Source organism: Balaenoptera musculus, chromosome 2 (genome assembly GCF_009873245.2).
Source record: "Balaenoptera musculus isolate JJ_BM4_2016_0621 chromosome 2, mBalMus1.pri.v3, whole genome shotgun sequence".
NCBI lineage: Eukaryota > Metazoa > Chordata > Mammalia > Artiodactyla > Balaenopteridae > Balaenoptera > Balaenoptera musculus.
In genome coordinates, this window is record NC_045786.1 from 81203972 (window position 1) to 81220010 (window position 16039).

The 16039-nt window shown below is 46.1% G+C and overlaps 1 protein-coding gene across 3 annotated transcripts in view; it reads left to right on the forward strand.

Moving 5' to 3' along the window:
- Positions 1-6673: 6673 nt before the first annotated feature.
- GNB5 (G protein subunit beta 5) overlaps positions 6674-16039 on the forward strand; it is a 56502-nt gene continuing 47136 nt past the window's right edge. The window contains exons 1-2 of one of the 3 annotated variants that reach the window (XM_036843422.1): positions 6674-6814; positions 10062-10173. In XM_036843422.1, the coding sequence (XP_036699317.1) occupies positions 6689-6814; positions 10062-10173 (238 nt within the window). In that variant the 5' untranslated portion in view covers positions 6674-6688. Of the gene's footprint in view, positions 6815-9943; positions 10174-10549; positions 10679-16039 lie in introns of those variants that run through there. The other 2 variants (XM_036843424.1, XM_036843425.1) reach the window with 2 other exon arrangements.

A 16039-nucleotide genomic window follows, 5' to 3' on the forward strand; every position in this document is an offset into this window, starting at 1 on the left:
TGAGGGTTCAGTCCTGGGAGGGAGTAGGTCTTGTGTGGAGACAGGGGGACCTGCAGAGCCTGAAAAGTTTATGCATGGAGAAAGGGGCAGGGGAGCCCTCGCCCCACAGTCTTGATCAGCTCTACAAAGCTGAATGTAGCAAGGGTGGCCGAAACAACGAGGTGCTGGTGGGGTGAGGACTGTGAAGAGGCAGGAGCTGCGGATAACCTTCAGTTACAGGTGAATGTCAGGGTTGCTCAGTAAAGAGGGGTCTGAATTTACGGGGGTCAAACCTGCTGAACTCTGCTTCCTGCAGAGGGCAGAGAATTGAGCCCTAGAAGCTGGTCAACGGGGGTTCTGAGGACACCTGGCAGCATGGATGGTCAGAAGGTTCAAGGGGTGAGTGAGTGATGCGAACTGCGGTGAGTGCTTCAGACGCGAACACGGAGCTGCAGGTGGGAAGGAAGGGAGCAGCTGAGCCGTAAAGCCCAGGTAAGGAGATTAGTTAGACGGGATGCAGTTGCCTTAGCACTTGGAGCTACAGCTCTAACTTCTCTCCGTTCTGCTGATCGGTTCCATGTGTTGAGTCTCTGGAAGGTATGTATGTGTTAACATTAAATTAGAATACTCAGGCTTCCTTAAATGCTCAGAAAAGTGTTCAGGTGTGTGCATACCAAGGTGTTGACAGTGGTCTTTCTGTGTGGTAAGAGTATGGGTGAGGGGTGGTATGGTAGTTAGTCTGTATGTTCTAATTTTTCCACAATACACATGCATATCTTTTGAAGTAGGTACTTTGTTTTCAAAATGTATTTAGTATTGGCATCAGGGGAAAATTAAGCATCTTTACAATTATTTAATCAGTGTTAAAAATTGACCCACATGGGACTTCCCTGGCAGTCCAGTGGCTAAGACTCTGCACTCCCACTGCAGGGGACACGGGGTTTGATCCCTGGTTGGGGTAAGATCCCACCTGCTGCGCAGTGCGGCCCCCCAAGAAAGAGATATTAAAAAAAACTGACCCACGTAACATTTCACATGTTAACGTAAACCTCGGAGTGCAGCTTATGGAATAGACAGGGGTTTCTGACACTAAACGTTACATAATATTAGTTAAATCTGTGAGATTCATCCATTTACTGCCATATGTATCAGCAGTTTATTCTTTTTTATTACATGAACATATCACAATTTATGTATCTAGTCTATATTGATGAACATTTGGGTTTTTCCAGTTTGGGGCTATTATGAATAAAGCTGCTATGACATTCTTGTTCATGGGGTTTTTTTTTTTTTGAGGATGTAAGTATTCATTTCTGTTGAGTATATATCAAGGAATAGAATTATATGTATGTGTAGCTATAGTAGGTCCTATGAACCAGTTTTCCAATGTGGTTGTACCAACTTATCCTCCCACCAGCAGAGGAGGTCCAGTTCTCTATAGTCTCACCCACGTTTCACATCATCGGTCTTTTTTACTGTTAGGTATTCTTGTGGGTAAGTAGTGGATTCACAGTGTGGTTTTAACTTGCATTTCTTTGATGCCTAATGATGTTGAGCACCTCTTTATCTGTTTATTGACCATATGAATATCTACATTTGTGAAGTGTCCAAGTCTTTTGCACACTTAAAAAATAATTTGTGTTGAGATATGATTGCACACAATATAAAACTCTCTATTTTATAGCATACATTTCAGAGGTTTTTAGTATATTCACAAGAATGTACATTATCTAATTCCAGAACATTTCCATCACCCCAAAAAAGAAATCCCATATTCATTAAGCAGTCACTCCCAACCCCCTCTCCCCCACCTATTGGTAACCTCTAATCTACTTTCTGTCTCTATGGATTTGCCTGTCCCAGACTTATCGTATAAATGGAATCACAATTTGTGGCCTTTTGTGTCTGGCTTATTTCACTTAGCATAAAGTTTTCAAGGTTCGTCCATGATATAGCACATATCAGGACTTCAAAATTTTTTATTGTCAAATAAGAGTTTACTGTATGAACAGACCACATTTTCTTTATCCATACCTCAGTTGATGGATATTTTAGTTGTTTCCACTTTTTGTGTTAAATGCTGCTACAAATATTCGTGTGTAAGTTTTTATGTGAACATATGATATATCCAGGAGTGAATTTGCTTGGTCATTTGGTAACAACTCTGTTTAACTTTTTGTGTAACTGCCAAACTGTTTTCCACAGAGGATGCACCATTTTACATTCCCACCAGCAAAGTCTGAGGGTACTTTTGCCCATTTTTAATTGGGTCAATGAAGCATTATTTTTAAAGTGAAAACTGGTGATATCCTATATATCCAACAGTAGGATGTTGGTTTATTAAACTATGATACTCCATTGCTCCCTAGGATAAAATAATACTGAAGCTATTACCATAAAACAGATAGTTCTGTAAGCACTAACAGAATAAGGTGAAAAAGCAAGTAGCTAACAGCCCCATTTATATAACTAACAAAACTTTATCTATGGCATCAGAAAAGTCTGGAAGAATAGCCATCAAACTCAGGGAATTGAGTGCAGGGCAGATAATGGGGATTTTCACTTTTGATTTTCTATCTTGGCACTGACTTTTTAAAAATAATCATGGGGTAGTGGGGGTTTTGGTGATTTTTTGCAACATCTATTTAAGTGAAACATTTCAAAGAAATTTTGTGCATGGCTTAGGGTTGGGGAACTCCTACTGCAGAGCAACTTCATGTCAAAACTTGTTAAAATGGGGTATTTTTATCTTTTTCTTGTTAAAATGCCCATTGAAGCATTCGCTCTAGCTTGAAAAGTTCCCTCATCATAAAAAGAATTATTGTCAATAAGTACAATAGAATGTACTGAAATTAAATTTAGCCCATGTTATAAATACTAAATGAAAAACACCAGGATGTAAAAATATAAACAGTGTACGTGATCAGTATGACCCCTGGTCCTAAAAATCTATTCTTGCATATGCCGAAATGTGAAAAGGAGTCTCTCTGGGCAATGGGATTACAGGTGATTGTTTTCTTCCTTATACCTTTCCGATTTTTCCAAACTTTCTACAACAACCGTGTATAATGTTTATAGTTTTAAAATACTATAATCTTCCAACTTTAGTTTGTAGCTTGCCCATGTTCAACTAACCAGATCTAAAATGCTAGCTATGCGATATGATTTAAGGTTGTTATAATTCAAAACTTGTGGTCTCCATTTAAAAATTGGTGTTTTCCAAGAATATGCAAAGGTGAAAACACTATTAAGCAAAAAACTAAAGTTCAAAATTGCATATGGCATGTAATTCCAATTTTTTTAATGTATACACACAGGTGCTTATGAAGATACTAGAAGAAAACATAAAATGCTAACAGGTCAGTTATTTGTTAGGACAGGGCATGTAGGTGATTGATTTTCCTTCTTCATGTTCCTCTGTTTCCAATTATTTATAATGAACATGTACAGCTCTTACAATTTGAAAAAATTTAAAATTCAGTTTGGGAGAAAAAAATTATCTCTATCCAGATTTGGAATGTTGGCAATTTTTCTTTTCTTCTTAATATTTATTGGAGTATAGTTGATTTACAATATTATGTTAGTTTCTGCTGTACAGCGAAGTGAATCAGTTATACATATACATATATCCACTCTTTTTTAGATTCTTTTCTCGTATATGCCATTACAGAGTACTGAGTAGAGTTCCCTGTGCTATACAGCAGGTTCTTATTAGTTATCTATTAGTTATCTATACCAGTGTGTATATGTCAGTCCCAATCTCCCAATTTATCCCTCCTCCCCCCTTATCCTGTGGTAACCATAAGTTTGTTTTCTACATCCATGACTCTACTTCTGTTTTGTAAATCATTTGTACCCCCTTTTTTTTAAGATTCCACATGTAAGCAACATCATATGATATTTGTCTTTCTGTGTGGCAATTTTTCTACTTCTCTCTTTGTAGGGGTGGATCTCCCATAATTCCTAGTCATCCTTCTATTCCTTCTGCACTTGCTTCCTCGGGTTCCTCTCGCCTTCCATTCCTGCAGCTGCTACTCTGTCCAGGGCTCATTTCCTCTTCCCCAGAACATGATAACAGTCTCTTAACCTAGTCGATTTTCCTGCTGTACTTTGTCTCTCTGACCTACTTCTGAAGCGCAAATGCTGGAATAATCCACTTGAATGACGTCGCTCCCTCGCTGAATAAATCCACGGCTCACCTTCCTAATGCTATTACTTGGAGTTCTCAGCACGACCTCGTGACTGGCCGCCTTAGCAGGTTTGGGCAGTGGGGGGCCGGGGGGCTGGGCAACATTACTAGGCCCCCGGCACGGGCCAGGCTCGGGTGGGCAGGCCCTTTCCCAGTCTTTAACTCGCTCTTTGGGACAAAGCAGAGCGGCTTGATGGTCTAGCTCTGTGGTAAACACTGTGGAGTCCCACTACATACAGATTCAGGCTCCGTCACTGACCTTGATCTCATTTAATCCCTCAGCATTTCCTCTGCGGTAACACAGATGTCCTTCCTCCCTCCCAGGGTGGCTGTGAGAAGTCAGGGACCAGCCCTTCGCGGTGGTCAGTAGCTGGTTCCCTCCTGATCTCTCGTCCTTAGGGGACTGTCCTCTACTCCTTTGTTCCTCAGAGATCTCAAGAACTCCGCCAGCCGGCCCTTGGCTGTAGGAGTCCACCCCAACTCATGAGCTCCCCATTCTCTCCCCAGCCCCATGGTGACCTCTGCAGGGTAGACATTCCCCCTCAGCGGTGTCCCCACTGCCACCTGCCCCACAGATACATCCCTCTCACTTTGGGCTCTTCCAAATGTTCAGACCAGGGCCCCCAATATCTTTACACTCAGCGGTTCTCTTCTCTTCTCTTCTTGACATGGCCCGCTCTTTGGAACGCCTGTTAAATTGGCTCGGCGACAATGGCTGCTCCCTCCCACCTCTACCCCCTTGTCCTCCCTCTCCAACAGCGGCACCACGACCCCTCAGCCCCCCAAACAGAAACCTAGAGGGCATCCTAGACCTCGCCCTCTGCTTGTGCCCACACGTCACCGAGTCCAGCTCCCTCTCCTTCGTAAGCATGCTCCAAATCCACCCCAGAGCATTGCTTTAGTTCACGCCTTCATCGCGTCTGAACTGTGGCCATAGGCTCCTCTCTGCTCTTTCCTCATCTCCAGCCTCATCCCCCCTCCCCTCCCGCCCCCCCCCCCCCCCCCCCCCCCGCTGCTGTGGTGGCGGCTGCTATGGTTGTAGCCACCCGCAGGGCAGCATAACATCTGTGCAGCACTCACTATATTCCAGCCTTGAGCTAAACGCTTCCTGCGCTGTCCCTCATAATTCCCCTGATACCCCTGCGATGGTAGATTCTAAGATACCCATTTGACAGACTAGCAAACAAAGATTCAGAGAGGTGAAGTTTCTTGCCTAAGTAGTAGGGCCAGGATCCGGCCAGCCAGAGCCCCACCCTTAGCACAAGATCATTTTGTTTCCTCAAGGTTACCCTCCCTTCAGTGACCTGGGCCTGTCTGTTGGCTTCTGGGTGAACAAGCGGTGACCCCCTAGGTCTGTGACTGTCAAATGTTTCATAAATGAGATGTGTTACTTGCAGGCAACCAACAGCACATTTACTCGGTTGGGGTCAGGCTCTGCTGTTTTCTGACTCTTGTCTTTACTGCAAAAGTTCATCCTGAGGGGAGGAATTTTTTTTTTTTAAGTTTTATATTACAGTATCCATTACAAGGACACTTTCCTTTGTGAGGCCCCACAGGATTAATACTGTGCTGCAAAGATCAATTGTGTCCATGTCTGTTCAGGAAACCTATTGTCTGACACTTTCTTACTGATTAAATAAATGAGCTGGTGTTGACCCAGCATGTTGTAATAAATCAAAGGTTACAGATTAACTGCATAGACTTTATTCCTCATGTAGAGGTCTGAGCAACTACCATAACAGGGAGACAAGGTTTTAAAACGCGGTTTCTGTTGGCTTTTCTCATGTACACACATCCCTTTTTTTCCCTCTCCCCCTCTTTTCTCTCCCTCTTTTTCTTTTCTTTTCTTGGTTTCTTTTTAAGTCAACAAGAGCATGTACTGGGGACTTCCCTGGTGGTCCAGTGGTTAAGACTCCAAGCTTCCCCTGAAGGGGGCGCGGGTTCCATCCCTGGTCCGGGAACTAAGATCCCACATGCCATGCGGTGTGGCCAAAAAAAAAGAAAGAAAGAGAAAGCAAAACAAAAAGCACGTATTAATCCGCTGATTGGAAACTGGTTAAAGATTAAGGCACTCAGACTTATGGTTTCCTTGAGGTTACAGTTTTTGGCTGCTCTTACTGCTATTTCAGAAGAAGCACCTGACTGCGGTGATGCCCCGTGCTGTGTGGGAGGATGAGGCCCGCTTTGTTTAACAACCCAGCTCTGCTTTCAGCTCAGCAGCCTCAAGTCAAGAAAGTGATTTTTACATCCACACTAACTACCATGTTAATACAAAGTTCATTAAAGTCTCTTACAATGTCTCTTTTATGAACAAACAGTAGAAAGTAAAAATTTGCAGACTGTTATAAAATACTTAGGAATGTTTCATAATGCTTTCAGTTGCTATCAAATGCCCAAGAAATCAGAGAAATAAGACTAAAGAGTTTGTGAAAGGTTGTTTCTTAGGTTGTAGAACTTTTCTCGTACACACACATCCCTTTTTCTTCTCTCCCTCTTTTTCAGCTTCATCCTGGGTAAAAGATGTGTGATCAGACCTTTCTCGTTAACGTATTTGGCTCCTGTGACAAATGTTTCAAACAACGGGCTCTGAGACCAGTTTTCAAGAAATCTCAACAGCTCAGCTACTGTTCACTATGTGCAGAAATCGTAAGTGCTGCTTTTTAAAACTTTAAGTCGTTACCTGTCTTTAAACAATGCTGATGTGAGGGTCCTGTGACAGGTGGGTTGCCAGAGAATCAGTTTACACACACACACACACACACACACACACACATTTGCAGCACACCCAGGCTGGGTGAGACAGTATAGTGTGGGGATTTAGGATGTGGGCTCTGACTGCCTGGGTTCAACTCCCAGTTATGTTCCTTGGAGGCCTTGTACCAATGGACCTCCCCTCTCCCAGGAGGTCTGTTTTCCCATCTGTAAAACAACAGTAATGGCATCTGACTCATAGGGTTTTGGGAGAAACAAAAGTGAGTTTATTTGAGAAGGTGTTTAAAACAATACCCAGCAGAGGAAGTGCTCAATAAATATTTTAGCTTATTATTTTTTAGAGCTGATGCTTTTTTCTTCTGTCTTCTCCTAGTCTGCTTGGCAAGCAAGCAAGCTAAAAGAAACTCTGGTAAATAAACAGCCGGGGAGCATCTTCCCAAAGGCCCTGTTCCAGCTGTCCCTAGGAACAGCTCTGTAGAAGATTGAACCATATAGGGCCTCAGTATTTAGCAAAATCAGGGTCAAGGAAAAGTGCTACTTGGGTCTAAGCCTTCAGCGAGGGTAGACACTGAACACAAAACCTGGCACTTTTCAAAGTACACAAATCAATCCTCACCAGAGATGGCTTTGCGCAGGCTTCAGATCTTGCAGCAGAAATGCCCACAGCCGGGCTGAGGCACTAAGAATATCCTGTCTCATCAGAGGATTTGCAAAGCCGTGTGGAGCCCCCACCTGGTCACAAGTGGTAAAGCACTCTTCCCCACAAGCTCAGTAGGAAATCCCGATCATGGACACGATGAAAAAACAAAAAACAAAACACATATCTAAGGGAGGAAAGATAACGTTGACATTTTATCCAACTGAAGAGGAAAAACCGTATTCATCCTTTTGGTCCCAGTGTAACCCCTGACAGTGATCACATTTTAAAAAATTATTCCTATAAAGCAAATTGCAAGTAAGCAGCCTCAGGTGGCACACAGGCTTTGGTACAGCATAGTAATCCTGATGTCACGGGGTTCAGGCTCAGTGTGATGGGCTTCTACCTGCAGCACATTGTGTTCTAAACTTGGATCTGCAAACTGCAAACTGAGGACATTCAGTTCTTAAAATAAACCTGCTTTCTGATGGCCCTACCATCCTGGAGCAGTGCTATTTATTAATCCAGCTCTTCTCTTTTTGAAACAACTTCCTCTGTGGACAGAAGGAGCCCACAATCCCAGATGTCAGGCCCTCTGTAGCATCACAGATTCTTCCCAGGTCAGAACCCTGCCTGGAGATATTCTTCAGAGGATTGTCACCAGCTATCTCCACCACAAGCAGTTGGGGTTCCCAAATATTCAGACAGATTCTTTTGACTGTGGAGACATCCAAATGACTGACAGCTAACTTTTTAATCCAGGTGTTTGGGATTGTATAGACACAGCACCCTGTGGACACTTTTCATGGATAGGGGCAACCCTGTAACTCCACCACTGCTGAAATGTAGCAGATCTCAACTTGTCTGACCTCCAGCTTCCTCACTTACAAAAAGCACTGAACAGCAAACGATAGGAAGGCACTTTGCAAACTTTGCCAGCCATTGAAAAGTTACATGGCCTCATCTCTAGATGGTAAACTCTCCAGATTGGAGGATGTTTGGGGGTCATTTTACACAAAGAGCCTTCAGAGGAGGGCACACACCAGTATGAAGCTCCACTAACCCCGGGTCTTCACAAACAGGCAGCCCCTGACGCAGACACACACATCCCGCGGTGGGCAAAAAGGTGCCAGCCTGAGGCCTTCTGAGATGACCCTTGTGAGAAGTGTCCCCCATGATCCAGTGTCTCATTTAAATTACTTCCTGTGAATTGCTCGAGTGTACCAGGCAGCCTTAACGATAACAACGAGCACATACTGTGTGCCACGCTTCACTCTGAATGCTCTACGTAGTCACTCCTGATGAGGATCCTATGAGGAAGGTGTTATCCCCATTTACAGATGAGGAGCCTGAGACACAGAGAAATTTAGTAAGCCACTCGAGGCCACACAGCACAACCAGGATTTACCCCCCAGGCAGTCTGATCTAGACAGAGCCTGTGCTCTTAGTCTTTTGCTCTAATTCTGACACTGTTTCTGGGAGTGTGAACTAAGCAAATCATTTAACCTTTCTGTGCCTCAGTTTCCTCATTTGTAAAATGGAGGTGACAATAGTACCCATTCAGGGTGACTGTGGTGAGTTATTAATGTAAAGCACTTGGAACCGTGCCTGGCACGAAAAGAGACTGGAAAGAACGGACGCTTGAGTCTGCCACAAAGTCACTAATTTGCTTCCTTGAGGGAACTATAGCAACCCTTCATTCTAAGGTGGAGGAAGCTGCCTCAGAAGTGACGTGTCTGAGATCACTGGGCAGGGGCTCAGAAGCCCCGAGTCTGGGTCCCTTTGGCTCCCTGGCCCCACCACCACTTTCTTCTGCTGCCAGGGACTTAATTTTCTGGGCCAGGGACTTAATTCCCGAGTGAATAAAAGAAAGGCAAAACCAAGAACGGGCAAAGACCCCACAGCTTCTCAGAAGCCAGAACTAGCTTTGTATATTTAAGTCAATAAACGAGGAGAGTTTTCATTTCGTTGTAGGGGGAGCATCAGAGCTACCAGGGGTCAGACCGGGTACCAGTGGCGCGAGCCAGGCCCCCTTCCCCTCTCCTCTCTCAGCAGGCAGAAGCCACCAAGGAGGGGAGATGTGTGCGGGGGACTGGGGGAAAGGGGTGTTGCAAGGGCTGTGTCACTGGGACTTCACCAAACTCCCAGGAGCCGGGCAGTCCTGGGTTGGAATCCCAGCTTGGCCCTCACTAAGTGCGCGTCCTTCAGCAAGTCACGTATCTCCTAACCTCGGTTTTCCCACCCGCAATATGGGCACGACACTCCCTGCGTCCCCGGGTGGTGTGCGCTGCAGCGCTAACTCGGGCCTCGCCTGGGGCACTGCGCAAGGGCTCTGCGCCCGCGGACACATCCGGGGGAGGGGGGAGGGGGATCGGCCGCAGCAGCCCGGCTCTCAGCAGCCGGCGTCAGCGCCGGGGGGCGGGGCGCGCTCGGGGAGACGGCTGGAGCTGCGCCGGTGGTGGCTCGGCGCAAGCTCGCCGGCCCGGCCTCCGCCGCCCGCTGACTCGCATCCCCGCTTCCCTCCCGCCGCGTCCCCGCTCGAAGATGGCAACCGACGGGCTGCACGAGAACGAGACGCTGGCGTCGCTCAAGAGCGAGGCCGAGAGCCTCAAGGGCAAACTGGAGGAGGAGCGGGCCAAGCTGCACGACGTGGAGCGTGAGTGCGGGCCGGGGCGGGGCCGGGGGCTGCGCGCCGGGAGGCGGGCCGGGGAAAGGAGACCGGCTCCGTCTCCCGGGGGGATAGGGGGAGAGGATGGAGGGGGCGACCCGGGCCCGGAGCCAGGCCCGCGCCACCGCCCTGGATGAGGGCCCCGGTGCCCGGGCGCCACATGAGACGCGGGTAGCGGCCCGAGCCCCCGGACTCGCGGGTGGGGGACCCGAGCCGGACGCTCGCGGGCTCCCGGCACCTCGCAGAGCCCCTGCCGGCTAGTGGAAGCCAGCCCGCCTCTGGGCGGGGGGCAGCCCCTGGCCGCTGTCCTCCTGACGTTGGATCGTGGGACCAGTTACCGTCATCACCTGCCTTCCTGGAAGATGCAAGCTGATCTCATTCTTTGCCCTTCCCCAGCGGAGCGGGGTGGGCGGGGCGGGGGGTTGGTTGTCAGTGGAGGCAAGCGCAGCGAGCTCTTGTGGACGCGGCCTAGGGTAAACTCCTGGTTTTTTTGGTAAGCATTTTACTTTCTCCATCACTGTTGTCTTTCCTCAGTTTTGCTTTTGCAAGGAACCAGACTCTGATATAAAAGCTCACTTTTCCAGTCCGAGAGTGGAGAGCCAGATGGGGGAAGGGAAGCAGAGGAGCTTACCAAATCCAAACATTTAGTTCCTTTAAGGCTGTTTAAGAAGCTTTTGGATGCGTGAGGTGCGGTTAGCATAAAACAGCAGTAGCAATCTTAAATAAACTTACGTTATTGACCACGACCATAATTCAGAACCGGTCTGTGATTTTTATGAGTGAACAATTAAATAGCCAGGTTACATGACTCTTAGTGGAATCAGCTTCCCTTTACTCTGTGGGATGCTTTGTCCTCAGTAGTGCTTGGGCTCAGGCCAGGCTTGGGGAAGTGGCTTCATCTGCTTCCTTTTCAGCCCTGAGGGTGGCAGCTCCCCTTTGCTGAACAGGGCCTCCGCATGCATGGTGTTCTCAGGCACACCTATACATTGTGCTCCTGCCATTTTGGTACCACCCCTCTACATTCACTTTGGAAAAGAAAGATGGGGTTTATGCTAGATCTTTTAACACCTGATTCCTTTCTTTGAAAAAAAAAATCACTTGATAGAAGCAGGTGACCTGAATTTCAAATGTGCTGTGCTTTCATAGGGGCCTCCTTTAAATAGGAGGCAGGCTAAGCCCCTATATCATTTAGAAATGTATTCAGCTACAATTAGCTGTAAACCCCAAGTAAAGTAATTAAGCAAATTGGGAGTTATTTTTCTTAACAAGAACAAGGGTAGGCGATTGTCAGCTTTGGTTCAGCTGCCCGGTGTGCTATCAGGAACCCATGCTTCTTTTTTCTCCACTACCTCAGAGCACTGGCGTTTGCCCCATGATTATAACTGCCACAGCGCCCAGCATCACCTCCGTATCCAGGGCTGGAAGAAGGGGGAATGTGGGCACCAGCTTCTGTTTCTCCTTCTTTTCAGGAAGGCAAAAGTTTTTTCAAAGACCTCCTTTCTCCCCAACAGATTTCTGTTTGCACTTCATTGGCCAGAACTAGGTCACATGGCTACAGCAAGGGAGGCTGAGAAAGGGAGAAGTGAGCTGGGTACGCTGCCATCCCCGAACAAAGTTGGGTTCTGTTATCAGAGAAGTAGGGAATGGATAATGGGTCTGCCCCATTTCCCTTTGCAAATTCCTACACTCTGCAGATGATAGTGACGATGCTGCAAGCTTGGTGTTAGTGCCTCTGAGGTAGATCGTCTGATTTCTCCATTTTACAGATGAGGAAACTGAGGCACAGAGAGGTGAAAGGACTTGCTGAAAGATCCCAGCTAGTAAGTAGTGGACCCAGGATTCCAGCCCAGCCAGTCGGAGCTCCAGCCCAGCCTCACTTCAGCTTTTTTGCCGAACGTCTTAGTGCTCAGCGCAGAGGGCACTCTCCAGAAACGCTCTGGAGAGTAAAGGCTGCCCACTGGGATATTTTTCAGCCTTTTCTGTGAATCTGGTAAATTGCCTAAGGCAGAGAGATGGTGAAGATGCAGCTTTTCAACAGGGAACCTCTGTCCTGCCAAAAATGCAGTGCTCTCAGAGGTCGGGGCCAAATTTTGGACCCACAGTGGAAGGATTTATCCCCACCTGCATATGTTAGAATTTTTGAGTAGAAAAGACCAGAAGCCATGCGGTCAGGGTCCCCTTTATTCCCTCTGTATCTTCCGGACCACTTCTCTTCCACTCTCATGTCAAACCCTTGTTCCTTTGAGGCTCCGAGCATTCAACTGATCTCCCTCTCCATGCTGCTGTCTCCTGACCCCCCAGCCAGGCTCCCTCCTTTTTTGAGGACTATGGCACATGGCTCAAGCCTTCCTTTTGACCCTAAGCCCTGTCCTATCCCTGGTGTCTTCAGGATCCACAAGGGTGACCCTCGTAAGACACTGGCCCCTCACTCCGTCACAGCCCCCCGGGGATCTTGTAAGCACTCAGCACTGCTCCTCTTCTTGTGACCGCAGTCTCTCCCGCAGAGATCTCCATGATCCCTGGGCTCTTCTCTCTTCCAGTCTCTCAGCCTCTTCCTGAGCATGTGCGTTTTTGCATTTTGGTGATGTGAAATCATAGGTTGCCCTGTAGCCCCTACCCTGGTCAGGGAAAGGTCTTTAGGCCATAGCCAAGGTGACCAAGTCATCCTGGTGCACCTGGGACTCTTGGTTTTTAAATGCAAGAAAGGAAAGCCTTGCATACTGGGAAGCCCTTCAGTCCTGGGCAAACCAGGACAGTTGTTCAGCCTTCTGTTAGCTCTGACTTGCCCAAATTCTTGCCATAAAAAGCTCAACACAACAAAACTACAGAGCATAAACTTGGAGGAAAGAGAACTTAACCGAACGTCAGACTCTCAGTTCTTCAGCTCCCATCCCTTTGACCCTCAAACCAGCATCCATTTTGTTGGGCCCTCATTCCCAAGTCAAACCCTGGGCCAACTTTAACTACAGGAAGTGGTCTTTATGGGCGGCCTAAGGGGAAGCCAGCCTACATCAAACTCCACAGCCCCAGACCTCGGGCCCCTGCCCTGCCTTTCCCCTCACTCCTCCAGCATTTCCTGCTTCTCTCCACGTGTTTTCCGTCATCGCCTTCTGCTTACCTTCTCCCATGGGTAGGTGCTCGCTCGTTTGATTCTCAGGCATTTTAGAACCGTGAGGTGGCAGCTTGTGTTAGTTTCCTATTGCTCTTGTACAAATCTCCGTAAACATAGTGGCTTAAAACAACATACATTTATTCTCTTACAATTCTGGAGATGAGAAATCTAAAATGGGTTGGAAGGGCTGCATTCCTTCTGAGGCTTCGTGGGAGAGTCCATTCCTTGCCGTTCCCAGCTTCTAGAGGTTGCCTGCATGCCTTGGCTTGTGACCCCACCTCACTCCAACCTCGTTTCTGTCATTGCATCTCTTTCTTTGACTTTGATCCCCCTGCCTCCCTCTTATAAGGACCCTTGTAATTACTTACATTGGGCCCACATGTATAATTCAGAATACTCTTCCCATCTCTAGATCCCTAACTTCATCACATCTTCAAAGCACCGTTTGTCACTTAAGGTAACATATTCACAGGTTCTGAGAATTAGGATGTGGACATCTTTGGGGGGGTGCCTATCACACAGCTCTTGAAACTAGAAAGGTCACCAGCTTCAGCCTCAGTTTTCGGGCACAAAAAGTTTTCTTCCCCTCCCAACAACCCTCTCCCCTTTCCTTGGGGATGAAGTAGCAGCAGAGATCCAGGGAAGGGTTAAGGGATTTCCCAGAGGTTATGCAGCTACTCTAAGGGCAAATGGGGAGTACAGCTGTCCTTCTCACCATGCTAGACCGTCTCGCCGAAGGCTGAGATTCACATTAAAATGGAAAAAAACAGAAACAAAAAGCTAAATCTGTGTGCGTGTGTGTGAAGAGGTGTCAGTATTGAGTAAGAAAAAAAAAGTGCCCAACAGTGTGTATGATATGGTCTCATTAGCTTAAACAAAAGCTGCTTGTATATGCATTAAATTTGTGGCAGGAGACACAGGAAGCTTGTTATCTCTAGAGAGGGGAGTGGGGGGATGTAGAGGTACGTTTTACTTTATACACATGTGTGCATTTATTGCTTTTATAATAAAAAATGAATACTGAAATGGGAGTCAAGATCCAGAGAAAAAGGAGAGAGTTCAGTTTTAAAAAGTTCTTAACTTGAAATTAAAGGGACAAATGATCTGGAAGACAGACTGAAAGCAGACAGCAGGAGGGAGGCCGTGTTCATTTTGGCCAACATACGTGGCAGCCTTGTGGGCCTGTGTGGGGATGACTTCATTCCGGTTCCCAGCTCCTTTGGGGAAGATTCTATTATTATCTAGGAGCAGAGCAGCTCAAAAAAGATTTGTGTAATGTCTGTAGGTTAAAACTCCAGACGAAATATGGGAAAGCACAGGATTTATCCTCCGATGCTATTCCCTTTTCTATGTGTTCTAAGTGTAACTTTGTGAAAGGTCTTATTCTCAAAGGCTTTATGGCTAGAGCCTTGGACCATTCTGACTTTACAGTGTAAGGAGAAATTTAGGAAAACCATATTTCTGGATTAGTCTGAAGCAAATATGTTGATCCACTTTTTCCACGTTCTAAGGAAATATGCTACGTGTACTGAGGCTTATAAAAGTGAGTTTCCCAGCAGAGTAATCTGCTTCCAGCTGCTCTTCCATGTGTGGCCTGTGGTGTCAGAAGGAGCAGAAAGCAAACTTGCCTTTCATTTCCTCGCGCCTTCCTCTTGCTAGAAAACTGTCATAATAAGCTAAGGCCGCTGTAGCAGATTCAGAAATACAGGAAAACAAGTCATCCATAACCCCACCACCCAGAGGTAGCCACTTTTAATATTTTGATGTTTTCATGTTTGTGTGTGTATTTATAAGCTTACTTGGGACTTTATAGCTTACGTTTTCATGTCTGTGTATGTATTTATAAGCATACTTGGGATTGTAGTAGGTATAGTTTGAGTTTAGTTTGTTTTTTGTATGAGTCGAGTTTTAATTTAACCCAATGGATTGAATAGCTCCTCATGTCATTTTACAGTTCTTTTTAATGTCAGTATTTAAAAATTATGATTTGGAACCATATAGTATTCCATCATAAAGGCTGTACCATAACTTAACCCTTCCAAATTTTAATTCAGGAATTCAGGGTTTTTTGTCTGTGGCTAATTTATGGTTTTGGGGCATTTCAAAAATCTCTGACAGAGTGAAGTAAGTCAGAAAGAGAAAAACAAATACCGTATGCTAACACATATATATGGAATCTAAAAAAAAAGAAAAGAAAAAGATCATGAAGAACCTAGGGGCAAGACGGGAATAAAGATAAAGATGCAGACCTACTAGAGAATGGACTTGAGGACACGGGGAGGGGGAAGGGTAAGCTGGGACAAAGTGAGAAAGTGGCATGGACATATATACACTACCACATGTAAAATAGCTAGCTAGTGGGAAGCAGCAGCATAGCACAGGGAGATCAGCTCGGTGCTTTGTGACCAGCTAGAAGGGTGGGATAGGGAGGGTAGGAGGGAGGGAGACTCAAGAGGGAAGAGATATGAGGATATATGTATATGTATAACTGATTCACTTTGTTATAAAGCAGAAACTAACACCATTGTAAAGCAATTATACTCCAATAAAAACGTTAAAAAAAAGAAATCTCTAACACAGGTGAGGTAATGTGATTATAAATGTTTTCCTTCCATGCAGGTGTGTGAGGGTTTTGTATACATCCCACCCCATTCTACCTTGGGGTAGAATCAGACAGAATGAGTTTTTAAAAATTAGCTTTGGATACGTTTTCTTCCTTGATTCCTTTGATCTTCTACCAAA